Consider the following 13,783-nt stretch of genomic DNA (forward strand, 5'->3'; position numbering starts at 1 on the left):
TCATTCAGATTTTACACTGGAATATGGGGGAGCAGAATTTGGTCAAGAAATTCATGCAGACTCCTACCATGTCTCATTCAGCATAAGATTTTTTTTCCTGGCTAGCTAACTCCTTTTCTTGATTATACATTAATACAGTATGTACCTGCTGACAAAAGGTTAAAGTGACCGTTTTCTCATAAAGTACTAGTTAATGTTTTGCCAGGGATGAACGCAAGAAGATTTTTTACAAGGGTTCAACAGAACTGTAACCTAATACATGTACTACTCAGCTTATGTGTACCAGGCTTTCTGCTAAAAACGCCTTATATTTTCAGAAAAGAGCAACAAATCCACAATTTATCCACATTAGAGCCTCAATATTAACGATTTCAAAAAATGCGTAGAAATTTTGTAAGGTCTGCTTGAAACACACAGGGCAAAGTCATTCACAGCAGAAGAGAGAGAAGAGAGTTTAAAAACTGCCTTAGGATGAATCCAAAAATAAGTGAGTCTGAAGCTCTGCTTTCCCACCTCCTTTGAGCTACTACTATATCCGTAGCAGTTGCAGGAAATCAGCTGCGAGCTTGCCTAGGGACAGTCTGACACAGTCTTAAAAACTAGACAGAACTTGGGATATTTCAAGCGAAGTACTCGACATCCATCGAATCTCGATATGGGATACACCCGCTCATCCAGTCCCTCTCCCAGATGTAGTGCACTGGAATGGAGCTGTCACTCAGAATCCCTTTGGACTTAAAGATGTAAATGGCTCCCGCCCCACATATTTTTAACAATAATAATAATAAAAAACCCTTCAAAGAAGCGACTTCCTTACCTTATACTTCATATTTGCAGGGTTATATGGAATAGTCTTGTGAAACTAGACAACATACATTGAGATCGCACGTATTTTTCCACCCATTTAATATCTTATTGAACGAAAATGAAAATAGTCCCAGAATTGCAGTTGGTTTGCCAGTCTAAGTTGAGAGTTCTCGGTACTGCTAAATGTTCAGTGTCTCTGAGCTCATGTTGGGATTGTTGGAGGCAGGCTACTCAACTCATTTGCATAGCTTCCTACTATTGGCTAAAAGGGCAGAATTGCTGGGACAAGGTAACATGGATCCCGCCCCCTCCCAAACTTTTGAAACTCCCCTTCTAACAAAGATCACTTACTATAACTTACTACGAAAGGGGAGGGGGCGTGAGAGAGAGATTGAGGGTGAAATCTTTTAAAGATTAGCTTCATTTTTTAAGAAATCAACTCACAAAACAAGTTCCGACAGTCCTGTTTCCTGTGACCTAGCAACTCCTTCATAAACCAGTTTCATTTCAAAGCCGTTCACCTCACAATCTCCACATGAAATCGACCATGGGAACAAAAGCCTTTCTGTCTACAGTACTCTCTTTACTCACCACCCCTGCTGATATCTCTTTTGGTCGCTGTTGTGTTTTTGTTCTATTCAAGGTTCAAAGTGCTCCGACTGTCAGACTGAAGCAAGCCCCTAAAATATTCTTTCTGACATGACAGAGATCAAGCACTAAAACTTTCTCAGAAATGTATTCTGCACTTACACTATTCTAATGATGATCAAAATGTGCGCCGTGTTTACAGACAGAATAAAATACATATGATATCTGGCAGCCACCGTTGGTTTAGATTAATACTTTATGTTAAATTTGAGCTCTCTAATGCTGCCTATTACATTTTCCTTGTAGTCCTTCTTCCAGTGCTAATTCTCTTGGTGCGCACATTTGTATCTTTGTTTTTTGAACAGTGAGGTTTTTCATTCCTGTCTTCCTGCTTAGTGAGATGGTCTGTTAACAGTCCAATCATTATCTCTTGAATCAAAATGCCAAGTGTTCACTTAGCATGGGAAAGGATTGTTATTTACATATTGATTAGACACTGGAGGCCAAGCTGGCTTTAATGCTCTCTATGCCTGGTTTAAACTGTGACCCTTGTAAAATCAGCATGGTTTGGTAGCAATTCCTTTGTGATTACTTGGGGACAGGCAGTGCTTACTTTGGAGGGAAAGAGGTGCTAGGGCTCAAGCAATTAGGTGACATGGCTCAAGCAGGTTTTTTTTACTTTCATAACTGAGGCGGCAAACCCAGGGGTACCAGGGCGATGACCTGCCAAACCTAGGGGGCCGGGGCTCAGCCCTGACCAGGGTCGGCTCTAGGATTTTTGCCGTCCCAAGCAAAAAATAAATTTGGCCATCCCCCCTTTTTTTGTGCCCCACTGCCCCTGGCCCTGCCCCAACTCCACCCCTTCCCCAAATCCCCAGCCCCACCTCCTCCCCTGGGCGTGCCGCATTTCCCCCCCCATTGCTTCCTGGGGGCCCCCCCGTGACCTCCCGCCCTAGCTCACCTCCGCTCTGCCTGCACCCCCGGGTGCGCTGCTGCTCCACTTCTCCCCCCTCCCTCTCAGGTGAGGGAGAGGGGAGAAGTGGAGCCAGCAGCGCGTTCAGGGGAGCAGGTGGAGCGGAGGTGAGCTAGGGTGGTGGGGCGCAGGAAGTAATGTGGGGTAGAGGAACTGCTCCCCGTTCCAGCTCACCTCTGCTCCACCACCACTGCCTCCCCTGAGCACCCGCTGCTCAGTTTCTCCCTCCCTCCATCCTAGCCTTGCTACGCGAAACAGCTGTTTCACACGCAGCAAGCCTGGGAGAGAAGCGGGAGAAGCGGAGCTGGGGCAGCGGGGGCACTTTTTCCCCATGCCCCAGAGTCGGCACCTATGATGGCCGGCGCCAGAATGCTGCCCCTAGAGATGTGCCACCCCAAGCACTTGCTTGTTTTGCTGGTGCCTGGAGCCGGCCCTGGCCCTGACACAAATTAAGCACTGGAGGCAGGAAAGAGAAGTGAAGAAAATGTGAATTGATAGTGCTATGCTTTATCTTTGTGATAGCTCAGTGGTTTGAGCATTGGCCTGCTAAACCCAAGGATTCAATGTGCGTTCAATCCTTGAGGAGACCATTTAGGGATCTGAGGCAAAAATCTGTCTGGGAATTGGTCTTGCTCTGAGCAGGGGTGGCTCTAGACAATTTGCCGCCCCAAGCACGGGAGGTCCACCGAAGCCGTGGGACCAGTGGACCCTCCGCAGGCAAGCTGCCAAAGGCACCCTGCCTGCCGCCCTAGCGGTGACCGGCAGAGCGCCCCCCGTGGCTTGCCGCCCCAGGCACGCGCTTGGAGCACTGGTGCCTAGAGCCGCCCTGGCTCTGAGCCAGGGGGTTGGACTAGATGACTTCCTAAGTACCTTCTAACCCTGATTCTATGAATGAGGCCTCCAGACTTCTAATCAGACCTTGATGAATCCAGTCCACACACTAGCAATCTTTAAGTGGGAAGAACTCCAGCTAGACTAGATAACCTGGAAATTAATTTTTTTTCTTCTTCTGACTAATTTGGATCTAAGCCAGAAGTTCTAGGTCATAGATGAACTCAGACTGCTTCCAGAGTAAGAAAGTGTCTTCTATTGCCAAACTATAAAGATTTCTACAGTGTGATAGAACCTCACTAATTTTCATGTGGCTAAGCCACTAGCAAGGTCTCATTATTAAGCTTTCATTATGTATAGAAAATATAATATTGTATATTTCTATGATCCTATACTTGCATATACAGTGAAGTATTGTTACAGATAATTAAAAGTATACTTCATTTTGTTAAGGTAATTTATGTCTTTGATACAATAACTTTGACATTTGTTTCCCAATTTGCTTACTCATGAAGGCTCGGATCCTGCAATTAGACTTCATATCAGCGCAATTGCAGGAATCAGACTATAATTCACAAAATTCAGTAATCCACAATGGGTGTAGCAATCATGAATGAGGACTAGTGAGTTTCTGCTGTGTGTGTTGATAAAGATGCTTTAGAAGCGTACCATGTTGCATTATAATTGTGCTCACAGTGTAATACTCTGACACTTAACATTGCTATTGTTTGGACTTCTGGTTTTGTTGGTTTGTTTTTTCACTGCAAGTTTTCAGAGAAATCATATGAATTAGTTTATACATAGAACAGTTATTCCTTGTGAATTTACCAAATACTAAAATGTTCAACAGTTAACAAATGTGACATTACTATGGATGTTAGATGGAATTATTCCTAATGATTAGAAGAACATCAAAAATACTTAGAATAGCCTCAAGAGGATAACTAAAATTGTTTTCTGTGTCCACATAAATCAGAGAAAGCAAATAGCCAAGGACCATTTGAAAAATATTCGGATGATTAAATGTATCCCATAGAGCTGTATGAATTGACTGTAATTGTAGTGAAAGTCTGAGTCTCTTTTTCGGGCCTGACCTCCTCTGATCTTTCTGCTTGACTCCCTGAGGCTTTTGTGAGAGGATATAAACAGTTCCTTCTGGGCTACCCTCCTAAAGGAGGAAGGATAATCTAGAGGTCAGGGAATTAATCTGGGATTTGGGAGTCCCAGGTTCAATTTCCTATTCCACCACAGACTCCTTGTGTGACCTTGGACACACCTCTCTGTTACTCAGTTTTCTCATCTACAACATGGGTATAATAATCTTCCCTCTCTCATAGGGGTGTTATGAGAATAAATACATTAGATTGTGAGATACCCAGGCAGGGCAAGATAAGTACTTCAGATGCATAGAACTATGTTACTGGCTTTTCCTAAACTTAAACCCACAATGCATCTGTTTCTCTGTTGATACAGCAATAATAATGCTTAGCAGCATGTAACTAGTGTTTTTCATGTTCAGAGTGCTTTGCAACAGTGAAAACTAAACACAGGCATAAGGATCTGACAACCTGCCTTGTGTTTTAAGATTTTTCTTTTGATTTATTTAAAATGCCCTGTCCACTGTTAATATGTGTTCCCTACATGCATATTAATGAAAACTTTTTGTCAAAGGCAAAAAACATTCAAGGAAGCAGTTTGTTACTCTGCATAGTGTATATTAAAAGCTTGTATGGACTCTGCTGGGATTAAATTTTGGGGTGTCAAACCTCAAAGTCCAAGTGGCCAACAATCCTGAAAGAGAGCTTGTAATTGTTTTAAAAAAAAATAATTGAAGAAATACATACATAAACTAATATTGTAAAGGAAAGCTAGATCAAAAACTCTCTCTGCTACACCTCCATTAAAGCAAATTAGTATCTTATTGCTCTGTGTTTTCAGACATGCCCTTCCTCGCTCTGGCCTACTCCATTTACCATCTCAGGTTTGCTTTGAGGTGGCTTTTAATTTCCCCAAGGGTGAAATGCTCCTTCTTAATGCAACACTCCCAGCACAATCTGCAATAGGGTGAGTTTCCCCAACACACCATGAATGTCAGAAATTAGATACAACTTGAAAGGGGCATTTGTAAATGTGATCCTGTAATCCTGACACATTGCTGAAAAATTAGACCTAACTGTATAAAGGGTATATTTGTGGTTAGTACAGCTACTTAGCTTTTCTTAATGACCTCATAGATTGCAATGTCTTTATTGCCTAATATTGTATTACAGGCATAGTTTTGGAAAGTTTTGAGACTGTTGTCTTGGCAGATCAGCTAAATTATACAGCATAACATGCTTATGAGACGAAATCCTGGCTTTACCAGGCTCTGTAGTACAGAGCCAACTTGTGCTGTGTGGCCTGGATTTATATTTATAGAACCCTGTTCAAATTCTTAGGAGGGCAACTTATGGAAAGTGACCATTAAATCTTCCTCCAGAGCACAGTCAACGGGCCTGATTCTCTACTTTGTTGTCATGACGCTACGCTGCCAGTGGAGTGGAGAATGAGCCCTATGACTTCATCTGTGTCTGCATCCTCCTCACTCTCTTCTTGAATGCCAAATCTGGTAGTCAGGTATTTAGTGAAGAATGGTATCAGAGGAGCAAGATCCCCTTCAGTGCCAGAGCTAGAACAGATGAGTGTCAGCCAAGGAGGTTAGATTGAATGGGCTACGTGGTCCACAACAAGGATCTCTGGAAAACAGCTGTGAAACAGATACATCAGCCAGGAAGAGGGCAGGACCTATTGAAGCACATCAGCAAAGAACAACCCTATGACAATTGGTGGGAGAAGAACAGGAGACAGATACTCTCCCTTCAAAGGTAACTTTAAAAAAAATGCTAGGGGTCTCCAGATCCTTGTGACCCTTTTGCCGTGGGGAAGCTAGAGAGAAACCAGTGCCTGCGGAGGGCCCTTTGGGAGACTGATGTCACTGTAGCCGCACTGAGCTACCCTTCTTCTGCACAAAGCTTGACTGTCCATCAGGGGTGCTGGAACAATTTTTAGAGTGGGGGTGCTGAGAGCTATTGAAACAAACTATAAACTCTGCATATAGTGGAAACCACTTCAAACCAGGGGATGCAGCAGCACCCCTAGTTCCAGCACCTATGCTGTCCATCAGACAGCATTATGCAGCAGTAAGTAACATCTGCACCCCTTACAATTTTATTAGTGGGTCTAAGGATTTGGCTTAAAAATGAACATGGATATAGTGCAACTGCATTTCAGTGTGCAAATTACAGTTCTGACTATAGTGAATGAATGTCCACATACAGGGCCTGATCTTGTAGCCCCTATGCAGACCACATTTCCTTTGGCATGAGAACTGCAGGAGTAGTCCTCAGTGGAGTTATCTGGGGAATGGAATTACTTCACTATAAGATAGTTCCATCCACCATCAAAATGGTGGAATTTGATCCTCTGGGCAAATTTGTTACTGTTTTCATGAGGGAAATAACAAAAATATACCTCTGGCCTGGGCAGCCCCCTACATTTCCCTCTCCTCTATCGGACAGAGAGGCTGCTGAGAGGTTCCTTTTTCATGCCTCCTCCCACAAAGTGAAAAAGGAACTATGACAATGACTTAATTTTCACCCAAAAAAGCAAAACATTTGAGGGAAACTCACCAAGTCGTCTGTGTTTCAGCAAAGCACACAAAAAAGGTAATTGTTCCCCATTTTGGCCAATTGTGGGAATTTTTTCCACTCATCTTTAGTACTGAACAGACAGATAAACAATTCATGTCATGAATTAGCAATGAAGACCTGTCTTGCTAGAAGGAGTTATAGGCAGTGGTTTCCTGTAGATGCCAAGTTTATATGCAAAGATCAAATAAGGAGGAATATTAAGCGGCTGGAGACAATTTTTTTTTCTTCTATTTAGAGGTTTATTTGTTGTCATTTTACCACAATTCTAGCTTACTTGTCTTGTTTTGGAACAGTATGTTTCCTAAAATAAATGAAATAATCTCACTGACATCCCACATCCATTCACAATAAAGCACAAAAAAAGCTGCTCCCTCAAATTCTCAGCAAAGGGCTTTTTATGCAGAGGTTCTCCAGGGTTCCCTCATTTAACTTCCCAAGCCACCCCTGAACACCCTTCTTGGTGACCCTCCATCTGCTCAAATGGGGGTAATGCAGCTCCCTTCAGTTTGACAGTGCTGCTTCAAATGGCAATGGAAACATGAAGGTGCTCTCCCACCCAAAGGCCAGTTCTGATGCTTTCAGAATGAACCCAGCCCCTGTTAACCTGAGGAATCTTGGAAGAAGGTTGGAACCGGAACATTCCAGCATGGTTCTACCTCTAAACCAACAGTCTGGCCTAAAGAAAGGTGTCTAAATGACAGGTGAACCAATTTGGATAAAATATGAAAGGCACTTCCCTCTCCGAATCTTCATTCCCTTTTAGAACCAAATTTAGATCATGCTGTGGGGGCCTGGATGCCGTAGTCAAAGATGGAAGTTAGTGACTGTTCACATTGCTCTCTTGCTGATTCTGACCAGTGCCTCTGTCATTTCCTCCTCCAAATGGAGTTCCTTTCTTGCTGCACGTTACTTAGCAGAAACAGACCTTACGTTCCAAAATGTGTCCCAGGATCCTTGTCATTGCTTGCAGGGATGCTTCAACAGAAGTGCTGTTGCAAACTCCACCAGAGAGGTCCTTTGGGGCCATCTGCCTGTCCCAAGTCAGGTGTAAAAATCAGCTTGCTACAGAAACGCCAACAATAGAGTTAACAGAGACTTTTAGCCTGGAAAAGAAGGGTCTTCAACTAGGTTGCAGCAGAGATGAGGAGCAACAACCTGACCCTACTAGGCATTAGCGAGACAAGATGATGTTGTCCAAGCAGGCACAGAGAGCACTGATTGGTTGGGAGGCACATGGTCCCAGGATCATCACAGCATCCTTCAGAACTAAAATGAAGAGGATTAAGATGAATGTTGTTCAGTGCTACGCTCCAACCAATGACAGTGAAGAGGAGGACAAAGACTACTTTTACAACAGACTCCAGAAAATATTAGAGACTCTCCCAGACAAAGACATTACCATCCTTATGGGAGACTTTAATGCCAAAATTGGACCTGATAACACAGGATCCGAAAAAGTCATGGGGACCCATGATCTGCGAGAGATGAGTGCTAATGTAGATAGATATGTGGATCTGTGTGCACTTAACAATCTGGTCATAGGAGGCAGCATCTTTCCCACAAGCGGATCCACAAGAGTACCTGGGTATCGCCAGCAGGCATGACAGAAAACCAGATTGACCATGTCTGCATTAGCAAGAAGTTCAGAAGATCCTTGCAGGACGTTAGAGTTAGAAGAGGAGCGACCATCACTTAGTGGTGGCCAGATTGAAGCTGAAGCTGAAGAAGAACTGCCTTCTGAAGGACCATCAGACCAAGGAAGATTTTGGATTGACGCTGAAGAATAAGTTTTCAGTACTACAGGATCGGTCTGAGGAAGAGGAAGACAGTGTACTCAACAGATGGCAGAAAGTGAGAGACACACTTAGGTCAGCATGCCAGGAAGTGCTTGGAATTAAGAAACACCAGCAGAAAGAGTGGATCACAGCAGAGTCCTTGACAAAGATAGAAGACAGAAAGAAGAAGAAGGCAGCAGTCAACAACAGCAGGACTAGAGCAGCAAAGGCCAAAGCTCAAAAAGCTCCACAGAGCAGTGAAGAGGAATATTAGGAAGGACAAGAGAGATTATGTGGATGGACTGGCAGCAGAAGCAGAGCAGGCAGCATACAGCGGTAACATGAAACAGCTGGCGACTGTCTGGAAAGTTCAAAGACAAGCAGGGAAAGTCTATAACAGGAATAGAACTACAGATGAACAGATGGGCGGAACACTTTGAGGAACTCCTGAACAGACCAGCACCACCAAATCCACCAGACATCGACCCAGCCAATGAGGACCTCCCAATCAATTGCGATAAACCAACCAGAGACGAGATCAGAAAAGCCATCACCATGATGAAGAACAGGAAGGCGGCTGGACCAGCAGAGGCCCTGAAAGCAGACCTGGATGCCTCAGTGGAAATGCTGTACCCCTCTTTGAGAAAATATGGGAAGAAGAAGTGATTCCGGCTGACTGGAAAGAGGATATCTCATCAGAATCCCCAAGAAAGGAGACCTCAGCAACTGTGCCAACTATAGAGGAATCACACTCCTGTCGGTGCCAGGAAGGTCTTCAACCGAGTCCTCTTAGAGAGAATGAAGGATGCCGTCGATCCACAGCTACGAGATGAACAGGCAGGTTTCGGCAGAACAGATCATGCACGGACCAGATAGCAACGCCCGCATCATAGTCGAGCAGTCTATGGAGTGGAACTCCTCGTTGTACATCAACTTTGTTGACTATGAGAAAGCATTCGATAGCGTGGATCGAGAGACCCTCTGGAAGCTCACTATGGCATCCCAGCAAAGGTGGTCAACCTGATCAAGAATTCAGACGGCATACACTGTAGAGTGATCCATGGAGGGCAGCTCACAAACAGCTTCCAGGTGCAGTCAGACAAGGATGCTTGTTGTCACCACTTCTCTTTCTTCGTCATCGATTGGATTATGAAGACATCCACTTACAAGCGTAGGAATGGAATCAATGGTCATTGTGGACCCAGCTTGATGACCTGGACTTGCCGGCGACCTTGCACTCCTTTCGCACAGTAAACAGCAGATGCAAGAGAAGACCCACGTCATCACAGGTTGGCCTCAACATCCACAAGGACAAGACCAAGATCCTTAGGATCAATTCCATCAGCAACGACCCAGTCACACTGAATGGAAGCCCCCTGGAAGAAGTGCAGTCCTTCACCTACCTAGGTAGCATCATCGACCAGCAGGGTGGCACAGACATCAAAGTAAGGATTGGTAAGGCAAGAGCAGCCTTCTTACAGCTCAAGAACATCTGGAGCTCCAGAGAGCTGTCTTTGGCAATAAAGATTCGACTGTTCAACTCCAACGTGAAATCAGTCTTACTGTATGGAGCTGAAACCTGGAGGACAACCAAAACAACCACCAGGAAGATCCAGACCTTCATTAATAGCTGCCTCAGAAGGATTCTCCAGATCCGCTGGCCAGACACCATCAGTAACATCCACCTCTTGGAGAGGACCCATCAACTCCCAGCAGAGGAAGAAATTAGAAGGAGAAGGTGGGGCTGGATAGGACATACACTACGCAAGCAGCCAACCAACATCACCAGACAGGCACTGCAGTGGAACCCCCAAGGCAAGCGGAAAAGAGACCTTCAGGTTGATAGCAAAAAAATGGGCTATACCTGGAACCAGCTAGAGCGAATGGCCCAGGATAGAAGACTATGGAGATCTGTTGTTGGCGGCCCATACCCCGGTTGGGGTGACGGGCATGAATGATGAATGAATGATGCTGTTGCAGCTGGCGCACAAAGATCTGACCCATCTCTAAAAGCCAAAAACCGTCACCACACCCAAATTGTGGCACCTTCTTGGAGAAGTAAATAGGTGAGCAGAATCTCCAAACCTAGAAGAAGCTGATCAGGACTGATCTGTCACTGGATGATCAAAACTGTCTGAATGCTGTCCAGTGGGGACTTTTTAATATATGGTCCTGCAGGCAGGCAACTGCTTATCTAGCCTCTACTTAGAACCACCCCAATCAAGCTCAAAGCGAATCCTTTGAGAACCTGAAATGTTGTATCTGTTCAGAATTGGAATGACCAGAAATCTCTATTCATAACCTTCCAGCTCTTCTCTCAAGCTTTCAAGCCCAGTTTTGCAAGCTTGTGTGTATATATCTGTCCAAGTTCTCTCCAAGTATCTTCCGGGTTTAGATCTGGTCCCAGGGACAGGCACTACATGCAGTCATACTGTTTGCCTATCTTCTGTGCACCTCCTTACAAGCCAAAGTGCTGGGAGAAGTGTCATTTTTTTCCTTTAACCAGAAAGATTGTATGGATGAGAATGGCAGGAGCATTATAAAGAGGAATGTGAGTAACAAGAATGTAGAGAGGAGAGGAAAGCAGTGGAGGCTTTACCAGTAGAGCACCTGGGGCACTTCCCCACTCTGAAAAATGAGAAAATAAAATGGGAATGAATTAAATTTACCTTCACTCCAGTGCTGCATGTTGCTTGCAGGTTTGGAATGGGATGAAATAGCTCTTTCAGACCCATTCAGGGCAGCTGCTTCAATGCCTCAGACCATATAGTGTACTTGATCACATTTCAGTAAGGGGTTTCATAGCAGCAGCAGGAGGAATTCATTGAAAAAGATAGTTGTCACACTTCAGGGCAACTGCACCTGTATTACCCCTCTGCAGTCCCTCACAGACATGTGTTCTAGCTCCCCACTTCTTACATATCACCTCTCTGTGTCTCTGTTCCCCATGACCAGGGTTTTTCCACAGCACAGCTCCCTGCCTATTCTGTGATATCTCCAGCAAACCAGACTGCCTAAACAGGCCACTATCTATGTTTTACTGTCTCTTTGAAGGCTACAAACAGCATAATTGCCAGCAATCACAAGTCATGAAACAGCTATTTATCAACAAGCACATTTATTCTTAACATGAAAGCATGGCAGAGAAAACCCCAAAACAGTGAAAGAACCTACTGTGATAGACCCAGGCCAGTTGGGTACTACAAAGTAGTCAAAGGCAGATATACTGGCCACTGGATTAGCAGTTTTCTGTTCCCTGACTGACCAGAGCAGAGGCTGCTCCAGACTAATGAGAACACCTGACTCCAATTAACCTGCAACGAGTGAGGTGAGTCCATTAAGATAATGTGAACACCTGACTCTAATTAAGGCCCTTTTGATACTATAAAAGGGCTCGCTCCAGTCAGGCTGGGGAGAGCCAGAGAAGAGGAAGTGTGGCTGAAGGGCTGGTTAATGAAGCCATTGGTAAGGGTGAAGAAGGGAGAAGCAGAAGAGCTGTGGGGAAGTGGCTCAGGGAAATATAGCAACTCTGGGAGTGAAAGGTTGGCTGCCAACAGCTGCTACCATTAGGGTCCCTGGGTGGGATCCCAGAGTAGAGGGTGGGCCTAGGTTTCTCCCTTGCAACCTGCCACTACAGAAACATCTCCTGGGAAGGGAAGACAGGCCCCTGTCAGGACAGCAGGCTAAACTGTTCTGAAATAAGCCCCCCAGGGACAACAGAGACTGTGGGAGTTCTCTCACCAACCTCCTTGCTGACCTATGATAAAAGGGCTCAGTAGACTGTAACCCTGGCCCTAGAGAGAGAAGGGCTATGTGGAGGATCGCAGTGAGCCACTGAGGCTAGCATAAACTGCCTAGAAGCACAGGACCCACAGGGACAAGGTTGGAGCTCTGCCACACTACACACATGCTAAAAGCTTAACAGGAGTCACCCATCAGTCTTCTGGGGACTTAGTAGGCCAAAGTCCTTCCAATCCTTCCTCGGAAGGATTGGGCTCCCTCTTGGACAGATGGTCCTGTCTGTTTGCTGGTCAGAAAAGAGGCCCTGAGTCAGTTTTGAATCAAAAGTCCTTTCTTTGTCTTTTGGTCTCTGGAGAATCCCGTTGGAACTAATAAAGGTGAGCTTCCTCTCTGGAGGTGCTACAACCTGAGTGAATTTGCCTAATCACCCCACACTGGGCTCCTGGAGTTCTTGGCTTCTGGAGGAGCTGTGGTGACCCTCCCCCATAGAATTGCATACAATCCCCAGCCCACAAGGGCATATAAACTTAAGACAGTAAGATCTCCCAAAGATTTTGGAGGAAATGGTTCTCTGTCACAGTGGTAGCCACCACAGCTGAGCACTGAAGGGCACTCAGAAAAGGGCCTTTATTAAGAAAGATAAGACAAATTACAATCCCCTAACTAAAGTGTTTGATATAATGCTGCTGCTGGGGGAGAGGGACTGAAGAAACTGTCATCACTGTAGGCAATTCTTGTTCTAAGTAGCTGTGAGGCTGACTATGTTCCCAGTGTCCCTCTGGAAACACAAACCAGTGTTATTGAGAGGGCAGGAAGAATCCATGGTATGTAGAGAAAACTGGAGAAGGAATGGAATGCAAGGATGCAGCCCTCGCTAGCCTGTTGCTTCCAAAGATACTTTGAAAGACTCATTCATTTCTGAAGCAAACAAAGCAGTTTACCAATCCTGCCTGTAGAATACCCTCTTTTGTTTTCCTGCTGGCAGTAATAGCTTTAATACCTGAATTAAAAAAGAGACTTGCCTCCAGAAGCGTGGATTGCATGCCATTCAGCCTGCTAGTGCCAAAAGGGGAAAAAATACTCTTCAGAAGAAAAGCTGAGGAAAATAATGTGATTAATGAGAATGCAGAAAACTTGCTAACTCATGCTAGTGTGGATGAAGCACAATAAGCACAACCCTCTGATGTTGCTCAGGATCAAACACTTCCATCACGCAGCAGTTTTAATTAGAGGGGGCTCCAAATGTGTAGTTAGGAATAAGATTCACGTTACTCTGAAATACCCCATGATTTAGGCATGGTCAGAGTCTGGAGCCTAGTTTAACTGATTACAGAAATAAGCCTAACTATCAAAAAGTTCAGATCCTGATCAGATCTGCT

General features: G+C 44.8%; 1 protein-coding gene across 4 annotated transcripts in view; it reads right to left on the bottom strand.

The window, feature by feature from the left end:
* NEDD9 (neural precursor cell expressed, developmentally down-regulated 9) overlaps positions 1-13,783 on the bottom strand; it is a 140,455-nt gene that overhangs the window by 46,904 nt on the left and 79,768 nt on the right. Inside the window, exon 1 of one of the 4 annotated variants that reach the window (XM_039526143.1) lies at positions 818-985. The exons of the other annotated variants lie outside the window; for them this stretch is intronic. Coding sequence (XP_039382077.1) covers positions 818-829 — 12 coding nt within the window. The 5' untranslated portion in view covers positions 830-985. Of the gene's footprint in view, positions 1-817; positions 986-13,783 lie in introns of those variants that run through there. 4 annotated transcript variants of the gene reach the window in all.

The sequence above is a fragment of the Mauremys reevesii genome, linkage group 2 (genome assembly GCF_016161935.1).
Source record: "Mauremys reevesii isolate NIE-2019 linkage group 2, ASM1616193v1, whole genome shotgun sequence".
Classification (NCBI taxonomy): Eukaryota; Metazoa; Chordata; order Testudines; family Geoemydidae; genus Mauremys; species Mauremys reevesii.